Here is a 27,854-nt window from a genome sequence, read left to right on the forward strand (position 1 = left end):
TTGCCATCATGACAATGGGAGATGGTACAGTACTAATTTATCATATAACCTTATACCTGTATGCTCATATTATCAAATAACTCTTGGTTTGGTTGTAGCAGAGTGCATTGTAAACATAAAACACACATTTCTAGCATTTACAGTCAAAGGTGATTACATTTTTACCCACTGGTCAGTTCAATTTGAATTTTATCTTCAGCGGTAAAAATTGTTTGAATGAAGGAGTCAGTTCAAGAAGTCTTTACTATAAGACAAAAGTATGCCTGTGGCAAGTTTGGTTTAAACTCCTGATTTTTTTTTTTTAATAATTGATAGAATTTAGATCGAATATTCCTCTGAAAAGGTTTTATTCAAGAAAGCTTTGAAAAAATAAATCTTAAACAGCAGTTTAGGATGACCATATTTTTTTCTTTCGTCAAATGAACATAATTTGTATGAGCTATGTACCTTTACTAGTGTATCTGTCCATATTCTAGCTGTAACTTTAATGAGTGCAGTCTGTGTATCTTCCATGTACCTCAGGTTACAAACAATTCTTGTACACCACTGTCTTGTACAGGTCTACAACATTTTTTTATCATTTAATATTGCAAATATTTTGTCATTTTTAGTTATTATCACTGATATATATGTATGTGTACATTGAATTTGCCAATTCTTGACTCTCACTGGACCTGTATTCCAATTCAGAAAGAGAGAAAGCAAGAACAAATATACCACAATATTTTAGTGATGTATATATTTTTTGTATTCTTTTAGATTGTAAATGTCCACGAACTATCCAGCTAGAAAATACAAATTTTGTCCAAAAGAAGTTCTCTTTTTTGCAAAAATCAATTACCTAGAGTCACCATGGCTGGCATGTATGCCTTACCAGTATTGGTAGCTATAGTGAAAATAAATTATAATTCAGATCAGCACTCAAAGTCATAAAACTTATGTACTTGGAGTACAAAATTGTGCTTGAAACACCAAATCCATTATTCTGATTGGTTGAATTCTGTGTCTGGATACGATAATAATACTTAAAATTGTATGACCCCAGCCCTGAGATGAGTTGTTGTTGAGGTTTGAGTTTGAAAGTTCATTGATAATCTGTTAATCTTTGTTTTCCTAGACAACATCAATGACGTAAGCTTATGACATCATATTGTTCACTCATTCTCAGTCAAACGGTGCGATATCAAAAATTGTCAAAAAAAAATAAAGGAAAACTTTAGAAAATACTGGTAGTGATAAACAAGAAGGTTTCCATTGTACAAGGATGCCCCACTTGCACTATCATTTGTTAAGTTCAGCGGACCTTGAAAATTGGATTTTAATTTCACCAAAAACTTAAAGCTGAAGCAGGACAGACGGAGGAACAGACCAAAAAACATAATGCCCATAGGTGGGGCATAAAAGTATTTTTCTTACTAAGTTAACTGTAATATTTATATACTAGTAATATAAGCTGTTATCACATATCAAATAACACAACATGTGAGCATATGAGTTCTTTGATACTAAAGTCCTTACAATTCTTCTTGTGTTATCACTCCTTGTTGCTCTTTTTGTCCTATAAGCTCCAGAGTTTTCATCCTCTCTGCCCTTTATTAAAAGCTGAAATATAATCAATAACATTTGTGTATCATATTGTACAGTGCATGTCAGTTATCTTTCCTTTTCAAAAATATTTGCTTATGTTTTTATTTTCTAGAATAATAAGTGAGATGTCAACAACATTGTAAAACCATACGAAAAACGATAGTGCACACTATAAAAATGACTGTTGCATCTAAATAATGATTGGTTGGAGAGTTGTCTCATTGGCATGCATACCACATCTTCTTATATCTATCAAAAGATTCACATTTATTTTTAAATGAGTATGTGTAATGCAGTATTATTCAGCCAAAGATAATATAACATTCATTAATAAAATAAATTTGACATGATGCCTGGGCATGATGTCATAATTGTTCAATAAGGTTTTGATTAAATATTTCAAAAGTCTGTATTTACAATATAACAAAAGAATATCAATAAAGGTTTTTCAATGTTGGTTTTGTAGTTCTTCACATACGATAATATTCCTTTAGGGTATTTGTTTGTTTTTAGTTTTTATTGAAGTGTTGCTCTTGTAAACAGGACTATACATTCTGAATACATACTATTGAGTTCAATCAGATTAAAACACAAATCCTGTGTTCAATCTTTGCTTACAAGGATATGACAGCACTTTCTTTTAATTTCTGTTCTGTTAATAATTACACAAGCAAATGAAATTTCAGCCTTCAAAATTTTTGAAGGTGTGAATTAATCTGACAAAACCAAAGTCTCCTGAAAGGTCTTTTGAATAACAAGAGAGCACACGCTGAAATGTCTCGCCTTCTATACTAATCATTCATATTATGTTGATAGTCCCAATTATAAAGCTAAGCTTTATTACAACTGTCACATAAACTTAACATTAACCAAGATAACTAAACAAAGACCAATGAACCTTGAAAATGAGGTCAAGGTCAGATGAACCATACCAGGCAGACATGTACAGCTTACAATGCTTCTATACAACATATATAGTTGACCCATTACTTATAGTTTAAGAAAAATAGACCAAAACACAAAAACTTAACACTGAGCAATGAACGGTGAAAATGAGGTCAAGGTCAAATAAAACCTGCGCGACTGACATAAAGATCATAAAATATTTCCATACACCAAATATAGTTGACCTACGGCATATAGTATTAGATAAAATACCAAAACTCAAAAACTTAACTTTGACCACTGAACCATGAAAATGAGGTCAAGGTCACATGACATCTGCCCGCTAGACATGTACACCTTAAAATCATTCCATACAACAAATAAAATAGACCTATTGCATATAGTATGAGAAAAACAGACCAAAACACAAAAATTTAACTATAACCACTGAACCATGAAAATGAGGTCAAGGTCAGATGACACCTGCCAGTTGGACATGTACACCTTACAGTCCTTCCATACACTGAATATACTAGCCCTATTGCTTATAGTATCTGAGATATGGACTTGACCACCAAAACTTAACCTTGTTTACTGATCCATGAAATGAGGTCGAGGTCAAGTGAAAACTGTCCGACAGACATGAGGACCTTGTGTGGTACGCACATATCAAATATAGTTATCCTATTACTTATAATAAGAGAGAATTCAACATTACAAAAAATTTGAACTTTTTTTTCAAGTGGTCACTGAATCATGAAAATGAGGTCAAGGACATAAGACATGTGACTGACAGACACTTTGTAACATGAAGCATCTAAATACAAAGTATGAAGCATCCAGGTCTTCCACCTTCTAAAATATAAAGCTTTTAAGAAGTGAGCTAACGCCGCCACCGTAGCCGCTGCCGGATCACTATCCCTTTGTCGAGCTTTCTGCAACAAAAGTTGAAGGCTCGACAAAAAGTAGATTGTAGCTTTTTAAGATCATTTAACTTAGGATTTATATTCTAATCTGACAGTATAGAGTTATACTTACTGTACTGTTGGCAGGTGTATAAATTTCTTCGGTACATACTCCCTCTGTTCCACTGACTGTTGGAACAGTGGTAAGATACAGAAGATTATTTCCTAAATCATCAAAACTAGGCCAGTAAATATGTACCAAGGATGCCTTTATGTCACTGTAACCTAAATTTGTTAACTAAAAATGGAATAAAAAAACATTAATAAAAAGTATAAAGTATTCATGGCATAAGCTGTAATAAGTCTTTGCACAAGCTTTCAGTACAGATGAGTACTCCAAAATCCGTACTTGTTTTTTAAGTTATGAGAATATCTGTTTTTGTTCTTAATAATGATTAGGTAATTCAAGCCTGATTTTAAGTTCTTTCTCCTGTTGTGTTGTTACTAGGTAAAAGGGTGGTTTGAGCACTTACACATATGTTAAACCACACCACATTCTGTATATGCCTATCCCAAGCTCTGATATTGTAATCCAGTGGTTGTTGTTGGTTGCTGTATTAGTTTTCTGGTTCATTTCTCTTTTGAATTTTTTCTCATTTTGCCATACTGAGGCATATTATAGATTACTTTATCCATATTATAGGGTTTGGCTATTTGTTGGAGGCCATTGACATACCGGTATGTAGTTGTTCATATTTTGTCCTTTTGGCATTAAAAACAGTCTTCTGAGGGTTGATCACAAGTTGATCTCAAGATTATAATAAGGCATTTACATAATTCTTACTGAAAAATATACCATGCATCATAAGATATCCTAAATATTAAGCCTTACTAAATAGAAAGATTAATGTACAGCATATGACTTACTTTATATTCATGGACCACAGTAGGACCAAACCCAGTGTCTTTAAACTTCTCCACGCTATCATCACTGTAGACCACTTGTTCTTTATTTCCAGCTGTCTCTCTAAATTAACAAGTAAAGAGTTCTTTATAAAACTAATTCTATATGTATGTGAAATATCTAGAGGCACAACATTCATATTACAAACTGAGAAGAGCCAGCATATTCAGGTTAAAATAGTTTTGTTGTAAACTGTGTACAGAAATGTAAATATCAAAAGCATATAAAAAGGAAGGGAAGAATGTACTGCATCGATAGCTACTTGTTGATTACTTCTAACTATTTTCAAAATTATGCTTAATTTTTGTGCTATTTAAACTGACTTGTTGGTTCTGTCACTTTGGAGTTTTTCTATATTAAGGTAAAAAAAAATACAAAGATTTTTTTACTTCCAATCTCCAACCTTTAAAATGCTGTTACTTTCTTAAGACTACATATAAATTAATAAAAGAGGTATATGTAGATAGATAAAAGATTAATCTTTTACATGAATGCAATATTTTTGTTATACAATCATTATGTAATCAATTATTATTCAATTATTGGCCAAATCTTGGTCAGTTCACTTGAACAAATTCCGCTCTTTCATCTCTATAACGATACAGGAAATTTCAATGAAATCTTGCTCAACACAGCAGGAGCTACAAAAGGGTGTCTCAAATTATCTCTATGTATTCCATTCTCTCATAAATCTCTAATTAGTGTAAACATCCTTACCACATAAAAGAAAATAATATTTGATTAGGTGTAAAATTTGATCTATACATTCTATCAAAAATCTGAGACACGCTTTTATAGATAATGGCTCTGGGAACAACATATAATAAAATCAACCCTCTCGGGATATCCATAAAGAAACTAATTTCAATCAAAAATGGAAATTTCTTGTAAAATTTTGTAACATTATAATTGATTACATAATTGTTGTATGATACTAGCATTGCATTAATTTAAAAGAGTAATTTGTTAGCTATCCATAAATACCACTTTTATAAGTGTTTAAGCATTATAAAGAAAGTTACAGCATTTTAAAAGTGGAGAATTGGAGGTATAAAATCTTTGTATTGTGCTACCGTTGTAAATTACTCTCAATAACAATTTCAAAATTTAGCTCATATATATTCTACCTTTGAAAAATGCTGGTATTGATATTTATTTACTATACTTGTTTTAAAAAAAATTGAAAAATTATATTGTAGTCACCAGGGTAATATCTGTTTCTCTAATATTTTAATGTAAAATGGTGAGAGCCATACAATGAATGAATATGACAGAAAATGTCAAGAAAGAAATTTCATCAATAAGTTTTTTACAAAATGTATCAGACTGATTCATGAATTTATGTGTTGTTCAGTCACTCATTGAATATGTTTTTACATTTGAGTTATTGGATTAGCTATTCTATATATTCAAATGTTGATAGAAAATACTATACACAACTTAGTTCTCTATTGTAGAAGTTTGACTTACCCAATCATAGTTAGGTTAGAAGACTGTTGTAGCAGTATATTAATGTCATATTGATTGTCTGTCAGGTTCAATTTATTCTCTGGATTAGTACTACAAAAAAAGATGTATATTTCTGAAGGCTAAATCTTCAATGAAGTCACATGGAAAAAAAATGATTTTAATCTAATAATTGAACTTAAGTAAATACAACACACAAACAAAATATATTCTACAAACTTATATTTCTATAGAGTGCATTTAAATCTAAACATACATTACTCTCACAGATCAAATTTTCAAAATACAAATGTTAATGCCAGATTATATATATTTTTTCTACAAGTTACACACTCTGTACTTGTTAATCATCACAAGTTACACACTCTGTACTTGTTAATCATCACAAGTTACACACTCTGTACTTGTTAATCATCACAGGTTTTCTGGTGCATTTATTGTTTAATAGTTCATTAAGATGCAGAAAAGAAAAGGAAGGGCATAAGTACAACATTTGAGCAAGGTTATGTGAATGTTTTACAAAATTCTGTTAAGTGGTCAGGAGAAGTTGGACATGAGAACCAACAAATGGCCAGACAAAAGAATAGACAGACTCCTAGATCACTATATACAGCCCACTTTAGTGAGCAGGGGGTATTATAATAAAACCTATATAATAAATAAACTAAACAAATTGTCTGCTAGGTATTAGGATACAAATTACCAGTATTCAGATCTATGTCTTTTCATGATATGGATATTGCTTTCAATACAGTATACTAAATAGCAACTTTTTTTTCTTCCTACTAAACACATGTGACACATTGCACTTTATTTAATGACCATATTGTGATAATTCCTTACAACTAAATAGTTATAAAATATAAAGTTACCTGTTTATTCTGAACGAAAACACTAAGTCTTTAGATAAACCATCTACTTTGGTTGGGTAAACCCTCATTGTAAAATTAGTCTGAAACATAGAAAATATTTATCAGAGTCTAAATAAACATAACCAATTATCTATCATTTGTCTATATGTCATATAAAACAAGAATGTGTCCTCAGTACACGAATGCCCCACTCGCACTATCATTTTTCAGGTTCAGTGGACCGTGAAATTGGGGTAAAAACTCTAATTTGGCATTAAAATTAGAAAGATCATATCATAAGGAACATGTGTACAAAGTTTGAAGTCGAATGGACTTCAACTTCATCAAAAACTACCTTGACCAAAAACTTTAACCTGGAGCGGGACAGACAGACGGACGGACGAACGGACGGACAAACGGACGCACTGACGAACAGACGCACAGACCAGAAAACATAATGCCCCTCTACTATCGTAGGTGGGACATAAAAATGTTGATAGATTTACAACTAACTTAAAGAGATCCATCACTTAAATGAAATAAATGCTTCTTTTTGTAATTTCATTGGGGTGTACAAGTGTTGACCGAAACACATTTTGTATGACTAGCAGAAGCACTTCATTCTAAAAATGTGTGCATCAATACTTTTAAAACCCTATCAAACTGCTGAAAGAGTGAAATATTAATTTTTAAAAATTTCATTTTTATGCTGAGACAATAAAAAAGTTTTATTGTGTTTTTCTTTTATTTACCTGTGCATCTTCTTTTTTTGTGGAAGCACATGTCATTACAAATGTAACATTTCATTTTGATATGATTAATTTTTTGAATGATGTGTAATTGTTGTCTGCCAATCAAACTAAAGAATTCTAGTGATGTAATGTAAGTATAAATGCAAAACTTCTAGTAATTTCTTAGGATAACTACCTTTCTATTTGCTTGGAATGGATTACCAATAGAACAGTTGACCAAATTATATGATGCATTATTTCTTCCCAACCATTCACAGATTGGAGCATTCTGAAATAAAATACATTCAACTATTTATGTACAAGGTGGATTTATGTCACAAAATTTATTTGTTTAAAGAGTGATGAGTTATGAAATAGAACAAAATACATTGCCTCAGACAATTCTAACAACTCAGTGCGCCTCAAAATTTAAATTTGAAATTTTAACTGTCTCCATTGGATAAATATCGTATCATACTCAATGCAGTGGTAGAATCTATATTTAAATGTCAGGTTGGACCAAGACTTTTATGATAACCTTAAAATCTACTTACCTCCTGGTTCCTTATTCCGCCATACTCTACACCTTTAGGTAGATCTATATAAAGGTAAGTCTCGTACGCATCCTCTCCTCTATTGGCAATGTTAACAATGATATCTATGCTGTTTGCATTGCCCATTATTACACGGTTTGTTAATCTAAAACAATTAAATAAATTAGTATGAGTGCAAATGAGACCACTCTCCATCCAAGCAATAATGTATATAAAGTAAATAATTATAGGTCAAAGTAAGGCCTTCAACATGAAGACCTGGCTCACACTGAACAGCTAGCTATAAAGGATCCCAAAATGACTAGTGAAAAATCATACAACAGAAAAAACAATGGTCTAATCTATATAAAAAATGAAAAAAGGAGAAACATGCATTTGCATATAAATAGATATATACTGATGTAGACAACTAGTTTTCAAAAAATCTCCTCAGCCCAAGAACTATAATGGTATAACAAATAAGGAACAGAACAAAATTTGATATGCACTTTTGCATAATATAAAATATTTTCAAACTTTGTCTTAACTATGTCAACCAATTCAAAGAGATATTAGAATTACTGTGGTATCCTAATTTTTCGTAAGATACCAATTTTCATGGATTTCGTGGGTACACGTAAACAACGATAATTAAATTTTCAAAGAATGACAAATTTTCGATAGCCATGTGTGCAGGTTTCCACAAAACCACAAAACAAAATACCCACGAACATGCACGTTTTCCTGAATCCATGAAAATTGGTACCCTTGAAAATAGATGAATCCACAGTGTTTAAAAAAGAAATGTATGTTTCGTCGGTGAAATTGCACTTTATGCTAAGGTAGCAACTACTATAAGCAGGTTGACCTTAATTGGTATGGTTTTTCTGTTTTTTAACTTTCAATTTATTGGGTTGCCAAATGTTATATAAATTTTAGCATTGCAAACTGTTGGTCTTGACCATATGACATGTGTTGAAGGTAGTTCTTGAAACATGCATAATGCACAATATGTTAATTTTCTGTTATTCCTGACGGTACATGGACTATAACCAAATATAAGTGTCAGGTCAGTATTGGCAGCCTTGGAAACAGAGATACATGTACTAATGACTACAGTTAGCCTACAGTGTACAATCATGGATCATTATCCCTCTAACTTTTTCCACCAATATATGAGATATTGTATAACAATCACAAAGACTTACGAGTATGGTAATACTGAGAGATCAGGAATACACACTTCATCTGGACCACAATTTTTCAAAATATTGGCCTGAAATATATTAAAGATACAAATATTAATTCATTTTCAAAATACAGCACTTTATATATAACCTGTAATCAAATAAAAGTCTTACTTCAGTTAGAAAAATAGTTAGAAAATAACATGTTTCTGCTTAAAAAATAACACTTTTACATCATCTTATCAGTCAAAGCATAAATTGCCAAGATTTCTGATTGTTACCAACCTACACTAATCTGGCAATTTTACTGGTTGATACCAACCTACACTAATCTGGCAATTTTACTGGTTGTTACCAACCTACACTAATCTGGCAATTTTAGGGTGTGTTTGGATATACACCTGAGGCGGCCTATGGTTACCAATAAGTACCTTTAGTTTGATATTTTATACACAAAATATCAAACCATAGGTACCTATGGGTAACCATAGGCCGCCTCAGGTGTATATCCAAACACACCCTTACTGGTTGTTACCAACCTACACTAATCTGGCAATTTTACTGGTTGTTACCAACCTACACTAATCTGGCAATTTTACTGGTTGATATCAACCTACACTAATCTGGCAATTTTACTGGTTGTTACCAACCTACACTAATCTGGCAATTTAACCTCCTTGTGCTTCTGATTTTAATATGGATGCATTTAGGATCAATGTTAATATCTATGATATACACTTTTAATGAACTAGCAAGCCAGTACTTCCATCCCACCTAAATTTGCCTATTTCTCCAAGTTTTTTTTTTCTCAGTTTTTACCTCTTGAGGCTGTTCCAAAGAGCAGTACATTTGTCAAAGTTTACTTTTGAATACTTATATAGAAGTGAATACTTCTATCACTGGTAGAAAAATATAAGGACCAAGAATTGTAACATTGAACTTCCTGCTGTCAACCTTTCAGCTAGGGCAGTTTTGAAAAACTATAAAGGGCAGTATGGGTAAAAAAAGGAAGGGCTGTCGAAATTATGAATTGAGTCAAAAATAGTCATAAACGAGTTCATCCTTCATACCTAATCACTATTCCCTCATGAATTGACTATGGTCAGTTTTAGTCATAATATATAAGCCAATATTCAAAACTATAACCCGATTTATATTGTCAAACCTGTATTAACATGATTAAGGAGTCATTCTTGGGAAGTATCAAAGGCAACTTCTCAAGAGAGTTGACCTTTAAGTGAGGTTTCCACCAAAAAATTCTAATTGCAACATAGCTAATATTATAAAATTACTCAGCCTTCAGTCTTGAGTAGGAATAAAACCTTTATCTAAAATACCTCAGCATTCTCTAGACTAGGAGTTAATATAGTTATAAATACCTCAGCTTTAACTAGGGTAGGAGTGTACTGGTCTAATACAGGTTCTAGATTGAAATCTAAAGCTTGCCTCTTTTTCCTTCCACCTAAAACATCATTTATATCATCTTTGGCTAACTTAAAATTAAAATTCACTTGGATTGGTGTCAGCTTGTCTCTGATTGAGTTCGCCTAAAATATAATATGGTTGTTTAATATCTTCCTATGTTTAAATGTGGGTAACGGGAAGCATGCTTCTTTACAGGTGATGAAGGGTTTGGTTTGTAAAGATTGTCATTTATGTGAGAAAAAAAAATTGTCATTTATTTAATTTATTTAGCTTGTTTTTTCAAACAATATAAAATCCAGCAAAACTGCATGCATAAAGTACTTGCATAATCCCTTTTTCCCTCTGTTTAAAAAATTAACAGATTAAAATTCAGTTGCAAATAGCATAAGTGCAAGTTATGCAGAGGTTAAACATTCAAATATGTAAAAACAAAACAAAATTCAATTAACCAATGAAACATTTTGTAATTCAATTCCCCTAGATGCATGCCCTTTACCAATTACAAGACAAAACAGCTACTTACATTTTTTATATAGACAAAAGAATTGTAACAAAATGTTTTATTTCTTTCTAATTCTTTATCCAAAAGCATTTCCTCTGACAACTGGGAGGCTAAGAGAAAAACTCTTTTGTTGGTTTTCTTCAGAGAATCAAACTCCCACGAAAGGTCAAACATAAGTCGTTCAGAAACACCAAGGCCATTATACTTCACACATGTTCCAACATTGAAGCTAAGATAAAAATACAATTAAAACCAATTACAGTGGTTTAACACTATACAAAGTGAATTCATAAATATAAGACATGTTTTATTGTTTTTATTTCCGCACCCCCTGCTAAGAAAAAGGGGGGGGGGGGTATTGTTTATTTCCTGCATGTATCTTTCCATTCGTTTCCTTTATTGAAGTGTACATGGTTTGCCCACTAACTTCTATTAATGTTTTCAAGATGGAAACTTTGAGTTTTTCAGAATACATGTATTTGTGTTTATATCTTATCAACTTTAATTTTTTCGAATTAAATAATACTTTTTGAAATTCATTGCTTTTTGTGCATTAAAAATTGAGCATATAACCTACTCTTAAGATTGTTCTATTCCTGCAGGTTAATTGCTTGTACACATATTTAAGATATATATTGTTGAGATAAAGCTTTTCACAGAATCACAAGTTGTATCTATCTTCCACTGCGATACTTTTAACATGGTTTATTATGACAAATATTTTTAACAATTTACTACCAACAACTCTATATGTAACAAAACTGTAAACACATCTATTTTACAGACACAGTCTTTCCCAGTAAGTGTTAACACCCTTGGGTTTGTAAAAAAACTCCCTAGTTATTAATAAAGGAATGGTATGACTTACCACAGAACTTTCGCCTGACTCCATGTAACTGGGCAAGTCTTTTGTTGTTCCAAATCAATTGTTTGGGGTTGTAGTTGTACACTGGCAGCAACTCTTACTATGGGTCTTGCCCTTCAAAATTCATATTCAGATTATATATCAAATTATGATACTGATGTTTTTTCTTACATGTTTTTAAAATGACAGCATGGGAAATAATTGACTAACTAGCTAGGGTGCAACTTTCACTTGTACTAGTCATTTTTAACATTGTCTCTGATAAGCTCTGATAATGTATTTACTTTTCTTAGTTTGTAAACATCCAAATCAATTCAACCAACATCTTGAAGCTATTTTAACTATTTTCTTTCAAGCTAAATGTTTCTGAAAGGGTAAAAAAAGTTGTATAATTTTTCCCTTTCACGGAGATTGGTGAAATAATTTAAAAAAATTTAAAATGATTTCTCTTACTGACATAAAAGTTATTTTCACTTTTCCTAACTAACTTTAAAATCAAAATTAATTTCTTGATCATACATTAGAATTATTACACTGTTCTATCTGATAAAGATGATTGGTTATTTGATTACTGAAAGATTCTTTTTCTTTCCATAAAACATACCCCTATTAATATACTAAATCACTCTAAACTCACCACAATTGGAGTGCTGCCTGTGACTCATATGCCCCGACTAATAAATCTGAAAGTAAATCACATTTACAGTTACAATGACTCAACTTATTATCAATTTCTACATACATGAATTCAATTATTCTATCTTTACCCTTACTCATAGGAATATTTTTTCATTTTAAAACCAGCAGATTTGTGACAATAATGTTTTGCACAAAATTACTTCAAATGTCTAAGTGTTTTTAAAAACCTGAAGTGTATGTGTTTAAGTTATCTAAGTTGATATCTTTTTAAAAACCTGAAATGTATGTGTTTAAGTTTTCTAAGTTGAGCCTTTTAAATATATCTGTAGTGTACATGTGTTTAAGTTGTCTAAGTTGATGTCATTTTAGTATACCTGCAGTGTACAAGTGTTTAAGTTGTCTAAGTTGATGTCTTTTTAATATACCTGTAATACATGAGTTTTTAAAAGTTGTTTAAGTTGATATCGTTTTAACAAGCCTGTAGTGAACATGCTGTTAAGTTGTCAACATTGTTGCCCTTTTAATATACCAGTGGTGTATATGTGTTAAGTTTTTTCTGAATAACAATTTATTAAATAATAAATTCAAACTACCTGGATACTGGTTTTTGTCTAAGTCAAGTCCTCCAGACAATGAAAATCCAAAACTTTTAACAGATGGAAAATCAGCTCCATGTATGACCTTCAATGATAAAAAATATGCATCAATCAATTGGGAAATACTGTATAGAGGTAAGAGTTGAAATAATTTTGGAATACTGCATACACCACAAAGTCCAAATAATTACATTACATGTATGTTTCACCAAAATCAGTTATTTTGATTTGCTAACAAAAATTGTGTGTCATTCGAAAAATAGCCTTCATATCAAAATGAAATGCAACATTCATAATAACACATTCTTCCACAAAAAATTGCACATAATGAAGCACTTCCAGGCACTTCATACCACTCTTTAACATCCCAATAAAATTTCAAACTCAATACCACACATCTTAAGGATCATTTAAGTTTGGTTGAAATTGAAGAGAAGAGTTTAGAAACCGTTCAGAGATGATGGCAATTGCTGATATTTTGCTTTTTGGACCAAATGAAATCAATATAAGTTAACACATCTGTAGGTTTCTCTTTAACCATTAACAATCTGGAAATAAACATACTTGTGAAACTTGTGTTAAAATTCCTTTCATAGAACCATGGTATATGTATATTGCTCCTTTCCCTTCTTTGCCCCCGTATGGTGCTCCTACGGCTAAATCTGAAATAGTTATTGCCTTTAAATAAATGAAGCCATTTATATGTCTTTTGTGTATGTTTTCTATTTTGTAAAACTTTATTTAATTTTAAAAAAATCATTCATAATGTATTATTATGTTAAGCAAAATGAATCTCAGAAGTTGTATACTTCTAGATGGAAATTTAAATATAATTGCATACAATTGTGCCAAAAAGAAAATTACTCTTAAAAAAAAATCCTGATCAAATATGAATGTAAACAGAAAAGTTTAAGATCTAAACTAAAGTTAAGTATTCTTTTCAAAGATAATGTTTTTATGTATGTTTTTCTCTTTAAATCTAATATCTAACCTTTATAACCATCATAATTTATATCACCAAGTCCTGTCAAAGCAGCTCCAAAACGGGATTTAGCATCTTGTCCTTCTAATATATCATATCGTTTCTTTGGATTAAACTCTCTCTGAAAATAATACACTTTCTTATCATCATTTATACACATAAAGCCAGGCCAAGATTTCATATGAAAAACATACTAAAACATAAATACAGATTGCAATGTAAATGTAAATAATTTTCACAGGTTCTTATTTTCCCCAGTTGATGCTTAAACTTTCTCCGCAGTTATTGAACAATAAATATGCCACCCACACTATAACTGTAGAAAAATTATGCATTCTACAAATTGTTTGTGTGGCAAATGTTTTGCACATTTCAAGTGATTGTGAATAATGCAAAAATATACCTGTATGAAACTTTCTACAGTAATTTGCTTTAGAAATCTTTATTAAAAACTATATGATATACTTGTCCAGTGAAACCTGTCTAAACCAATCTTGCATAAACTGAAATCTCTCGTAACCAAACATGTTCCTAATTCTAGTCATACCAAATGTGAACCTGATTGAACCAACATCTGTCAAATCAGAAACAAAATCTAAAGTCCTGAAGAGGTTTAGTTTAGACAGGTTTCACTGTATAACCATACAGTATTTACCTCAGGTCCAATAATAACAAAGAAATATATGGCATTTATGTATTTGCCTTACAAAGCCTATTCCTAGTGAAATGTGCAGGGTACCATGGCAACACATATATCAGGAAATACACTAACCTGTCTATTTTGGTAGTACACATAGACTCTCCCAGTATCATAGCTATGTACAGAGGTGTAATTTGAATACAGTGGTGCTCCAACAATAATATCATCAAGGCTGCAAAAAAAATGGGAAAGATTAGAGTGTGCACATTGTTAAAATATACTTAAATCATGTATTGACTGTGAAATAGGTTAAATTATATTTAAAGCTATCTAATATCTACCTACTACAGTGGCTCATCCCTACTACCGGCAATCATTTCATAGTAAGCCACCCTACCTGTGTCGATTACCTGTATGCCACAAAGATTTAACATACAATTCAATTTTACAACAAGTTTCAAGGACTTGGCCAAAATTTGTTCCTCTTACCTGAAAATTGTTTGTAATCTTAACAGGTTGAATAGTTAATATGCTTAATTTGTTAATTCATCATCAAACGAATCTAAGTAATACCATTAATATAAACAATTTCTCACAAAAAATATTTAAACTAAGATCAAATATCTCCCAGAAATATTTTGTAGTACACATCAGCTGATTACGCCATATGTTTATGTATATTATATAATATCAGTAAGATTCCCACATCTTACACAATCTGGCAGGAACATCAAAATTCCAGGCAATTTATTGCTTTATAACATTTATTTCTGCTTTGATAAAACATTAACTTAAATGTATTAGTAGAATAACATAATAAGAATGTCATAGGCAATGCATTAACAAAACAAAGACCAACATTTTAATGGAACCATAAGTCTTTGAACATCTCATTTCTGTATACATTGTTGTTATGAGATTATATACCAACTTGTGACTACTCAATCATTTAACATTTAATAAACTATGCTTCCAACTAATTCTTCTTAAACTGCTATAACATTTTCAAAAGTCTTTAGTCTACTACATGTAATTGGCTCTCAGTAACTATGTGTACTCTTAGATCAGAAATTTGTGTATTTTGTCTATATGTTAGTTATTTGTTTGAGCTTCTTGCCAATTAAGTTAGTCAAGCCAATCCTATTTTTTAAAGTTTGTTCTTATGTTTTTCTGTTACAACACTGTGCCGGAAGAGAGGAGATTTGAATGATTACAAACATGTTGAGCTCTGTTACATTCATGGGCAAGACTTCAATTGGTTGCTCTGTGTGAAACTGGTGCTTGTGTGTTTATAGACAAATGTGTCTGCAACCCAAGCTTTAACTTTCAAGCCTCTTCAAGTTCAGTCTGTTGTAAAATTCATACTTACTTGTTACCATCCAAGTCCTGTACAGCTAAGGCATAACCAAAGTAGGCTCCAACCTAAACAAGACAAAAACATTAAGCATATATAAACAATAATACATGTAGTTATTATAATTCAATGTATATCAATTTACAACTGGTTTCTGTGAGTTACAGCCTGTTTTAATGTTTAATAAACATGTTGGTGTATATATCATTTATACTTTTAGTTCATAACTTTGTATATAAATCAGGTAGTTAGTTTTTTCATTTAAATTGTTTTATGTTTGTCATGTCTGGGCCTTTTATAGCTTGCTATGCAGTATGAGGTTTAGTATTCTTGACTTAGTCCAGTTGATACATTTAAAAATTTAATTAATCATCTGTATTGGGTGGTGACTGGGGTTTTGATGAAACGTTCTGCATATCAATTCAAGCATTCATTTTAACAAGGGACATAGGTAGGAAAAAATTGGTTGATTTTATATGGAATCACGGAAGCATGACTGGAGCGGGTCCTATCTTAGAGCAGTCAGTAGGTCCCTCTATAGGAAATTTCTTGATTTGCCACTGAGGGAACTCAAGTATTTAGGACAAATTTTGCAGCTGATAACAAAGAGCTTTGATGTTATTTTTCAATTTTATTTCAAATGTGGCAATCAATTCAATGAATATGAAGGAAACATATTTATTATAAAAGATAACAAACAGATGGCAGACTAGATTCAAGACTTTTCAGTAACTGAGGACCATAATCATCTGTGTTCAACACATTTTTGAGAAATAAAAAATTTGAAGGTGTACGGTCCTCTCCAAAAATCATCTCATTCTCTTTGAAAAACACTGAATACACATTAAATAGTGAAAGATTGATGTTAAAAGCACTTAATTTTTGTATTGAGAAAAACTGCTATTCAGCTAAATTGCATCACTTAAGATAAGTATTTATTACAGAAAGCTGTTATATAGATTAATTTCAATGCTGAATTCCTGATTCTGACTTAATAATCTGCTATTTTAAGTTGACCTACAAAGATACTGATATTTACTTACCGGTATCTTTTATACAGAAAATTATGAATTCTGCACATTTCATTATTGATGAAAGTATAGTAGGCTTTATAAAACCAAAATATTCTGTTGTAGCAGAGCCTTAATATTTATGCAAATACAAACAGAATGTGTCCATGTAACACAGATACCATATATATATCATCATGTTAGGTAGAAAGACTAAATGAAGTTGGTCAATTTCAACCTGTATTTGTGAATAGTGGCGCCTAACAACATTTCTAAGGTAGAGCTTTATTTAAGTTTATGTAATTAGAATTTTTTTAGATATATATATCTACAATTTGGAAAATAAAGTATCTTATATACAGACAAACTTCAAATCATTACAAAACAATAGTAATTGGTCCGAGAACACAATTAATTCGTAGTGCATTTCTTTTAGAACATAAATGAAAATAAAAAAAATCCCACCTGCGCTTTCTCAAAGAAACTTTTACAGTGTGTTGTACTACTTTTGGGACAAATTATATCAAATTTATAGAAAACTTCATCGCCTCTAACTCAAAATATGGCCAATTTTATGTTTAGGGCGTCTTGAAATCTTTTGACAGCTTCCGAAGTGCTCATTTTCAACCTTTTTCAGCTGGACCAAATCACTACTTTCCTTTAAAATTCTGGACCCAAATTTTTTTACAGTGTAATTTCAACCCCCTTCTTGCAATTTGAGGCAGTGAACATGGAGAAATAAATTTGGAAGGGGTATAAAAATTAATGGCAAGTAACCCACTGTCAACACTAGGGACTATATTTGTGAACAACGAAAATCAAGGGACGACAATGGTGGTCTCGGACCTAATAGGGTAGAAAGAGTAGACAAATCTTAAAAAAACTTGGTATGAACAAAGCTTAATGTATTATAACACTACTTACAAAGTTTCATGACAATAGGATGTATATTATAGACATTAAGTTTAGTTCTATACTCATCTTTGCGTGTAAAATTTTGACGTTAAAATTGAAAAATTTCAACTATCAACATTTGGGGCTTTAAAAATTTAAATATTGCAAAAAAATACTTGTTAAATGCCTTAATATATAACTTATCATGTACTAAAAGCAATAGAGTACTCATTTGATTTATCAGACTTGGCATAATTATTCATAAGTCAAATTTATATGAGCCTGCGCCTAAAAATTCAGGTTTTTCAATGAAGTGGAGCCTTACATGAAGATGTAATATTTTCCAGCAATTTTAAATTTGTGAAGCTTTTTGGTTATAAATAATCCTTACATATGTATTTAAAGTACTTTAAATGGAAAGAAAAGTTACAAATAACATATCATATTAGTTTAAAAGGGTCTTAGGCCAAGTAAGACTGGAAAAAATTTAGGGTCAATTAAGGCCGTGCCACATATTTACATTTAAAAATGCATATTGAGGCTATAAAAAATAAAAGTGTGTGTCTTTTTTATCATTTCTATACTCATGTGACATGATACAACAAATCTGAGCACAAAAAGACTCTTGCAAATAACTTTTCTTACAAGCAGTATGGGCTGAAACAAAGATTTTTGCCTTTTTAGGGAAAAACTTTCATGCAATTTATTCTCAACAGGCTTATATTTAAACCACTTGCTATCCTACAGAAGAAAAGAAATATAGTATGTGAAATGGAACAGGTACAATAGACATTGTAAAGTGCATTTGATACAAATTTAGTGAAGTCTCTAATATGGACATCAAATTTTATATACCAAGCTCCCCACTATTGCCTTCATCCAAACAAGGCGTTAGACAAGGGTCATTCATACAACACATTTTGCACATTTTATCTGAGATAAACTTCTTTTCTGTAGATTCAGAGTTCATAAATAAGTAAAAGAAGCAGGTAAAGGCATAGAAACACAAATATTGACACATAAAAACCTGTCAGATAGAAAGTCAGGATGCCATTTATGCATCAATATTGAAAAAGTTATAAAATGCCTATTTTGACCATAAAATGACAAAATTGGTCGTTTTGGCAGAAATTCTATAAAATAAAAGTTTAAATCCTTTAGTTTCATGCTATTTGACAAGTTGACACCATCAAATCATTTAGGGAAGTTGCCAGAGTACAAATTCTATATTTACAGATTTCACCTCTTAGGTCCGAGAACACAATTAATTCGTAGTGCATTTCTTTTAGAACATAAATGAAAATAAAAAAAATCCCACCTGCGCTTTCTCAAAGAAACTTTTACAGTGTGTTGTACTACTTTTGGGACAAATTATATCAAATTTATAGAAAACTTCATCGCCTCTAACTCAAAATATGGCCAATTTTATGTTTAGGGCGTCTTGAAATCTTTTGACAGCTTCCGAAGTGCTCATTTTCAACCTTTTTCAGCTGGACCAAATCACTACTTTCCTTTAAAATTCTGGACCCAAATTTTTTTACAGTGTAATTTCAACCCCCTTCTTGCAATTTGAGGCAGTGAACATGGAGAAATAAATTTGGAAGGGGTATAAAAATTAATGGCAAGTAACCCACTGTCAACACTAGGGACTATATTTGTGAACAACGAAAATCAAGGGACGACAATGGTGGTCTCGGACCAATTGTAATCATAAGATGTGGTACTAATGTATGATTGCCAATGAGACAACTTTGATACCGAGATGATTAACAGCCATTTCAATGATAGTTGCTTGTTTCTGAGAAGATTGTTGTTTCACATACATTTCTCCAATATGAACAAAATATAATAGTACAATAGATAGTTGTAGTATTACATCAAGAAGAATGACAGACTTATTCTATAAATAACCTAAGAATCTACAATGATCCATAAATAAAGATTCTTGGTGCCAAGTCGTTAAAGATGTCTGTCAGTAGATATGTCTTGTTCAGTAAACAGGTATCCAAATAAATAACAATAAAAATATCACTAATGCAGATATACTATATAGTTTTTTGTGTGAGGTGGTTACCCTTTCTCCTACAGCATCTATCTATAATCTTACTATCAACTTTCCATTATACTATTAAACATAACACTACCAAAAATAAGGAAAATCTGATAATGAACTCAAGCAGTACACAATAGAAAATAAATTAGAAAAGTTCTCAACCAAATATCTGGGATTTCTACCACAAATTACTGATGCCACACACCTTTCAAAGTCTTTGACACAACAATCTTATCTCCAATGACTCCACTTCGCTAAGCATTCCTTATTAGAAGTGACTGTAGTAAGGTGGTTCAGAAATTTGACTGGAGACAAGGAGGTGAATGAGGAGATGGGTCAAAATTGTCTACTAAACATTTAATGATAATTAATCAACATAATTTTCTTTGCAAAAATGAAGAGAAAAAAAAGGTAGTTCCCATTGTGAATATATTGAAAACATGTACTTAATCAAATTGGTTTAAGTGTTACTTTAATCTTTCAACAACTTATATTCTCTTAATTTCTCAAGTTTAATTTAGAGAACTTATTTTAGGCACCATTATACAACGATTAATCAAAACATTTTCTTAATATTTCCAAAGAAAATACCCATTAAATAAATCTAGGTAAAGAATCTAGCTGATAATTTCTTTGTATTAGAAGAGGGCTATTAAAATTCCTATAGAAAACTTCTTCCTCATAAAATTGGCTGTATAATGAAACACAGATTCCTTTCTTCCAGAAATCCAGTGACTTTGTTTGATTATTTTGCATCATCAGCCTGTAACTGATTACCTAACACAAGTCTATCATAAACAGAAAATTAAGTAACAAGTTCTGGACAATTTCCAAACTTACATTCTGAATATGTATATCTGTCTTACTACATGTAATTAATCTTATTTAAATTCAAAACTAGTATTAAATTACATTAATTTTCTAATGAGTACACTCCTAACATAAAAGAGGATATAGTTGAACTTCAACTTTATCCAGTTTTAAGATGACAAGGCCACAGCTCATAGAGATCAATTCAACACTGTTAAAAAGGCAAGCTAAGTGCTTCCTTTAGAAATATGAATGTTATATATCTCTTATTATTTAAAGTAACAGCAAACTCCATTACTGAATTAATTGGTTTTATACAAAAACACCAAATGAAAAATCATCAATTCACTAAAGGTTCATCTACACCATAACTTGTAACCACAATCAAACTTGCCAAGAAAAAAATCCAATTTAAGGATCAATTCTAGGAGAGTAAGACAATTATTCTTTGTCTATCCTTGTGATTTTCAAATTATATATTATGATTGATGGAATACTGATATTACAATCAAAATACACTAGCTTTACTTTTTCTATTCAGATGAACTTGTTAAACGATTTATTGTAGCAGACCTTAAACTAGTGGAACTAAATTAATAAATACTCCATCAACCTTTTCTAATTTATTGAATACCCCAAGATGTTGTTGCTCTGAAATTATTCAATTGTTTAAACAAGAGTGCACACGCTGAAATGTCTCGCCTTCTATACTAATCATTGATATTATGTTGATAGTCCTAAGTATAAAGCTAAGCTTTATTACAACTGTCACATAAACTTAACATTAACCAAGATAACTAAACAAAGACCAATGAACCTTGAAAAAGAGGTCCAGGTCAGATGAACCATGCCAGGCAGACAGGTACAGCTAACAATGCTTCTATACAACATATATAGTTGACACATTACTTATAGTTTAAGAAAAATAGACCAAAACACAAAAACTTAACACTGTGCAATGAACCGTGAAAATGAGGTCACGGTTAAATAAAACCTGCTCGACTGACATAAAGATCATAAAATATTTCTATACACCAAATATCGTTGACCTATGGCATATAGCATTAGATAAAAAGACCAAAACTCAAAAACTTAACTTTGACCACTGAACCATGAAAATTAGGTCAAGGTCACATGATATCTGCCCGCTAGACATGTACACTTAACAATCATTCCATACAACAAATATAGTAGACCTATTGCATATGGTATGAGAAAAACAGACCAAAACACAAAAATTTAACTATAACCACTGAACCATGAAAATGAGGTCAAGGTTAGATGACACCTGCCAGTTGGACATGTACACCTTACAGTCCTTCCATACACCGAATATACTAGCCCTATTGCTTATAGTATCTGAGATATGGACTTGACCACCAAAACTTAACCTTGTTCACTGATCCATGAAATGAGACACGAGGACCTTGCAAGGTACGCACATATCAAATATAGTTATCCTATTACTTAAAATAAGAGAGAATTCAACATTACAAAAAATTTGAACTTTTTTTTCAAGTGGTCACTGAACCATGAAAATGAGGTCAAGGACATTGGACATGTGACTGACGGAAACTTCGTAACATGAAGCATCTATATACAAAGTATGAAGCATCCAGGTCTTCCACCTTCTAAAATATAAAGCTTTTAAGAAGTGAGCTAACGCCGCCGCCGTAGCCGCCGCCGGATCACTATCCCTATGTCGAGCTTTCTGCAACAAAAGTTGCAGGCTCGACAAAAAATGACCTCTATCAATCTGACATCAATTAAATTCAAGGTCATGGGTAATAATTATTATATCTACTACAAGGATCCGGAAATTTTTTCACCTAATTTCGGTCATTTTCATACAACTTAAAAGTTGATACCCCTTTTCAAAAGATGATTGCCAAAATCACATTACTGCATGAGACTCATTATGAGTATGCTCATACTCGATCGTCATGTTCGTAGCATCAACAAACTTGTTTCACAGTTGCATCGCATTTACTTCATGATTTGTCCTACCATTTTCCAAAAATCGATCAAGGGCAATTAAGGGAAGGCAGCAGTTTAAAAATAAAATGATTTTAATGACTCAAAACGATAATATTCTCAGTAATCGCTTACGTTTCTTTCGATTCTGAAGTCAAAATTCAAACCGGATGTACTGCGACAATACTAAAACGAACAATTCCGGACTCATTTCCGGGATTAGTTTTGTTTATCCAAATCACAGGAAATCATCGGCTTTTTTTAATATTTTATCTTTAATAGTGTAAGAATATTAATTAAAGTAGTTGCACTGGCTTTATTTAGGATTAAATTATTTAAAATTTACGATTAATTGTCTAAATCTGTGGAAGAGAATTTCAAGCATGCGTATTACATAGTAAACAAAGCACGTGTGTTAGAAGTAAAAAAAAAAAAAATTCTACAAAATTAAACCAAGTTTTTATTTGATTTTAAATCATAATTGCCAATTGTCTGACTTGTTGAGTAATTAAATATTGAAGCCAGTTGGTATGGAATTTTTATTTCTTTATAATAATAGTTTGGAGCTTGTGATTAATTGCCAGGTGTGAATTTGAATTAAAAACACAGGTAAAGAGATTAGCAATCATTAGCCAATAGCTCCCCAAGGCATAAATATAGTTATTAGGAGGGCCCTCAGGATTATAACACTTTATTGTAGTGGCAGTTTAATTACAGGAAGTCTATAACTAAACAAAAATATGTTCAAAATGGCGATTTTGAAAGTCGATCTCAACGAAATGACCGAAATTATTAATGTAGAAAAATAAAATTTGACCTAAATCCCAATTAAAAGTTTAGGACATTATAGTTTCAGTTTAGGACATGACTGGCAAATATGACCGTTTCCGGACCCTTGATCTACTACCCATGTAACCTTGACCTTCATTATGACTTTTGATGAATGTCATTGGCAATGATTTGGGAAGTTTCACTGAGATTCAGGCAAACTGATGAAAAAAATCATCCAGGAACTACCTCACTTGATCCAAACTAGTTACTGATATGAAAAGATATATCCAAACACCCTTTTTATTAGCTGTGTAACTGACCTTCAAGTTAGCAGTCAGAGACTTTTACATCATGCCACTGGTTACTCACCTGTTCTCCTGTTATATTTCTAATGATACCTAGATCTTGTCTGTAGATTGTTATCTGAAAAACATTAACATAGATGCTCTGTGTAAGATATTCAACACAATTACTGTCTTTTGATGAGGAAAATCTGTGGTTTTATTTACTTTAAAGAAGCTCAATAAAGCTTAAGTAAATACATAAATTACTTAATTTACAAAATTAAAATATGATATTTGTTAGTTCTTAACCGACCCTTACAAAGCATTTTTTGCACATTTAGTCATTAATCTAATATGTAATGTTATGCCATTCCCTGCAATCTTCTGATAATACATACTTATATCAGTTTTCACAAAATTTTAATAATCAAAACATTTTGTGATTGTGGTCCATGAACTAAAATAAAGCTGAAGATGACATTCATTACATAATTACCTGTCCTCGTAGAAGTTCTGCTCTAGGCACTCCAACAATATATTCTGAAACAAAAAGCAAATTGTTGTTGATACTTCAACAGTTATATTATACTCTCAGACCTGTTCTTAGTGTTGTTATGTACCTGTCCAAGTCCATCCTGGTTTTTTTTGTCAGATTTATTCTATTTTGTTTCTATCTGATGAGATAAACCTTTTTCAACTGTTTTATTTATAGTTTGTTCTTATGTTGTACTGTTACAAAACTGTTCCTGGTAAGAGGGGGTTGGTGCCTTCAAATTAGTATAACCCTGCTACATTCTGTATGTGCCTATCCCTAAATCAGAAGGCTGTACCATGACCTATAGTTGTTAATTATCGTGTCCATTTGGTCTCTTGTAGAGCGTTGTCTCATTGGCAATTAAACATCTTATTATTTTTTTTACATATAATGCTAAATGATCTGAATTTCAAGAAAAGCCACTTATAGTCTTGAATTTGAGAAATTCCAGTTATCTATTTTTAATTTTTTTTTTCAGGTTTTTTCCAAGATTGCTGAAACCAATTAAAATTATGTTGCACATGTAATTATGTGTATGAGTGTTTCCAAATAAAGTATATTGTTATTGTTATTGAAAAGTAAAGGTTAATTCGATTGACTTACCCTGGTCAGCATCTTCATTAAAATTCCCCACAGCAGAAGAATATCCTAAAAGTATACAAAAAATGATTAGCTGTTTTATTAATCAAATTTCTAGGTTTACATCTAAATTATTGATTGCTGGTTGCTTAATGTCTAGTGGCAAATATTTCATGCATGTTCAAGGCAATACATCAAACTTAAAATAATACATTTACCATTACATCTTACATAATTTGAAAAATATTTGGACAAAGCTAAAGAATACAGATACATGTACTGTTAAACATCAAACTTATTTGGGCTTAATTGAATTTAAAGTCATATCAGTAGTAATAGAAGTGAAGATATCAGTCATTATATCACATAATTTCAATAAAATGCTAGTCATTATTTAAGAAAAGATATCAATCATTTAAAATAAACAGTTTGAAAGCTATTGAGATCATCCCACTAGACTTATGTGTAATATAAATTTCTCTACACTGTGTAAACCCTCCATCATGTCATGCATGTACAGCAACAGTGACACATCATAAATGTTAATCAGAATAAATTTCTATCAGGTAATAACACCTTCATGTGAAGGTGTTTTTTTTTTAATTTCATAAACATTATTCTGCAGCTTCCCTCACATATTGTAACATATCAACGTCTCTTTTCACAAAAAAATCTAACCATGACAATTGATCGTAAGATATAATGAAATGTAAATGACTAACAAGTAGTTTTATTTGTAAGTTTTTTTGAGAAAAGAGTTGCTGTATTTTTTATAACAAGCTTATTCCTCTTGTCACTGCCTGAACAAAGACAATTCTGACTCCGAAAAGTAATTGATGTTGACATCTTATGATCTGCATCAAATATTGCATAAAGCTAAGTTATCTCCCTTGTGTAGGTTCATTATTATCCTTACCCCTATAGGAATCATCATATAACATTCCACCTTCTTTGGTAGATACAGCTTGGTTTCCTTTATCTAAGTACACATTATACACTTGCCCTGTAATACACACCAAATATTGTTATACAAGCACTATAACTATAATGAAAGATTTAAAATTAAGATTGATTTTCTACAAAGGAAATTTCCAATTTCTGTATAATTTTGTTTACACATATTAATGTGGTTGAAAAAAGGTCTGGATTTTTTTTTTTTTTTAATAAATTAGGATGATTATCCAGTGATATTGTTTGCCTTAAATTACTGGAGAATAAAGGTTTTTCCCCTGGAGAAGAATCCCAATTTGAAAAAAAAATGGCTGAAAATTATTCCCAAATAGACAACTTTTTTCCCAAACAGTGCAGTCTCAGTAGTAATTGTGCATGAATCGAACTGAAAAAGACTCATTGAAACATTTTTCATGCATAAAAGGGCTATATATGTTTAGATTTATGAGGGTCTATTTATTTATCATCACTGATAATAAGAGGTCTTGTTTCAAATGAAGGTTTACCTCTTAAAAGGGGGTCTGCAAATTGAAGTTCCAGTCAAATTCATGGTTTATTATAAATTTCCAAATTTGATAAAAATGATGCATATTTTCCCAATAAAAAAGGGTAGAGGTAGTTTTGAAAAAAGCCAACAATATCACTGTGATCTATACTGACCTTGCCAGTAAAAGGCCCCTGGAGCACCAATCAACAACCTGTTGCCATTCTACAAGTAGCCAATCACATTTCATTATTCAAGTAATATAATGAAGAAAATAGGAAATATTATGTATATTGCAAGTCTGTAAAAATATCTTCATTAAGTCATAAAAATAGCACATTATACACAAAATATAATGATCAAAAAGTAATAAAATATAATAATATCTAATGTAAACTTGTTTTCGCTAATATTTTATTTCATGTTTAGTCCTAACAAGCCCATTTCCCAGAGATTTAATTTGACCATTTTCAAATTAGCTTGATGTAGTTAAATAAAATCCAAGATCCTTGCACCAACTTATTTTCTTATTCCCGAAAGTTGCGAATATTAGTTGGTTTACATTATTACAGTATTAGTTCTGAATATGTTTATCTCAAACCAAAAATCATGAGAAAAAAACAAATCTTTCAGCAACTAAATATAATTATTATCCACATAAAGAAAGGGGAGTTAATTTTTATTAATCAACTTTTAATTTATTCAATACAATGAAAAAGGAAAGTGTTCAAAACATCACTTTTTTCAATTTTAAGATATGACAGAAATTTGAATTCAGTTTTCATGTCCTTAAAGTACTAGGCGTTTATATCATGTGTTTTCTGTTCAAATGTAAGTCGTGAGTAGATAAGGATAACTTTTGAACTTCACTATCTAAGATCTTACAAAAAACAAGTTATTTGCCTAATTTTCTTTCATTGAACTAAAAGCAAGTCAAAATATTTACTTCTGTTTTAGATAACATGGTGAAATTTTTTTTGTCTAATGTGTACATGTGCAATTCATGAAGGAATCAGTTTACAAAATTCAAGTACACTTATGTTTTCTTTTTTTATTTTTGCATATTGTGATTTAGATGAACCATATACAGTTCAGTCACATAATTGAAACAGAAAATGGTCTGTATTCTTTACTTTTTATTAGCTCTATCATATACGTACATAGAATCTAAACATCTCACCAAACAATATAAGTAAATTACTTTTGCAGCTAGATCTCAAAACTTAATACAAAGGAGTATGTAGTTATCAAAGGTACCTGGATTATAATTTTATACGCCAGACGCGCGTTTCGTCTACACAAGACTCATCAGTTACGCTCAGATCAAAATAGTAATAAAGCCAAACAATGAATAGAAAGGAAATATGTCTTTTTGTTAAAATACACATACTAGCAT

The 27,854-nt window shown here is 31.1% G+C and overlaps 1 protein-coding gene across 3 annotated transcripts in view; it reads right to left on the reverse strand.

Moving 5' to 3' along the window:
* The window catches only part of LOC139513209 (integrin alpha-8-like), a 65,568-nt gene that overhangs the window by 5,885 nt on the left and 31,829 nt on the right, over positions 1 to 27,854 (reverse strand). For all 3 annotated transcript variants that reach the window (XM_071301497.1, XM_071301496.1, XM_071301499.1), the window contains 23 exons: positions 26,635 to 26,683; positions 25,940 to 26,026; positions 25,048 to 25,092; positions 24,406 to 24,449; positions 23,995 to 24,048; positions 16,129 to 16,181; positions 14,892 to 14,991; positions 14,129 to 14,240; positions 13,702 to 13,799; positions 13,135 to 13,222; positions 12,540 to 12,585; positions 11,906 to 12,016; positions 11,059 to 11,266; positions 10,490 to 10,657; positions 9,132 to 9,199; positions 7,945 to 8,089; positions 7,587 to 7,679; positions 6,681 to 6,760; positions 5,812 to 5,901; positions 4,305 to 4,404; positions 3,511 to 3,675; positions 1,519 to 1,602; positions 448 to 561 (listed from right to left, as the gene is read on the reverse strand). In XM_071301497.1, coding sequence (XP_071157598.1) covers positions 448 to 561; positions 1,519 to 1,602; positions 3,511 to 3,675; positions 4,305 to 4,404; positions 5,812 to 5,901; positions 6,681 to 6,760; positions 7,587 to 7,679; positions 7,945 to 8,089; positions 9,132 to 9,199; positions 10,490 to 10,657; positions 11,059 to 11,266; positions 11,906 to 12,016; positions 12,540 to 12,585; positions 13,135 to 13,222; positions 13,702 to 13,799; positions 14,129 to 14,240; positions 14,892 to 14,991; positions 16,129 to 16,181; positions 23,995 to 24,048; positions 24,406 to 24,449; positions 25,048 to 25,092; positions 25,940 to 26,026; positions 26,635 to 26,683 — 2,202 coding nt within the window. The remainder of the gene's footprint in view (positions 1 to 447; positions 562 to 1,518; positions 1,603 to 3,510; positions 3,676 to 4,304; positions 4,405 to 5,811; positions 5,902 to 6,680; positions 6,761 to 7,586; positions 7,680 to 7,944; positions 8,090 to 9,131; positions 9,200 to 10,489; positions 10,658 to 11,058; positions 11,267 to 11,905; positions 12,017 to 12,539; positions 12,586 to 13,134; positions 13,223 to 13,701; positions 13,800 to 14,128; positions 14,241 to 14,891; positions 14,992 to 16,128; positions 16,182 to 23,994; positions 24,049 to 24,405; positions 24,450 to 25,047; positions 25,093 to 25,939; positions 26,027 to 26,634; positions 26,684 to 27,854) is intronic.

The sequence above is a fragment of the Mytilus edulis genome, chromosome 2, assembly GCF_963676685.1.
Source record: "Mytilus edulis chromosome 2, xbMytEdul2.2, whole genome shotgun sequence".
Classification (NCBI taxonomy): Eukaryota; Metazoa; Mollusca; class Bivalvia; order Mytilida; family Mytilidae; genus Mytilus; species Mytilus edulis.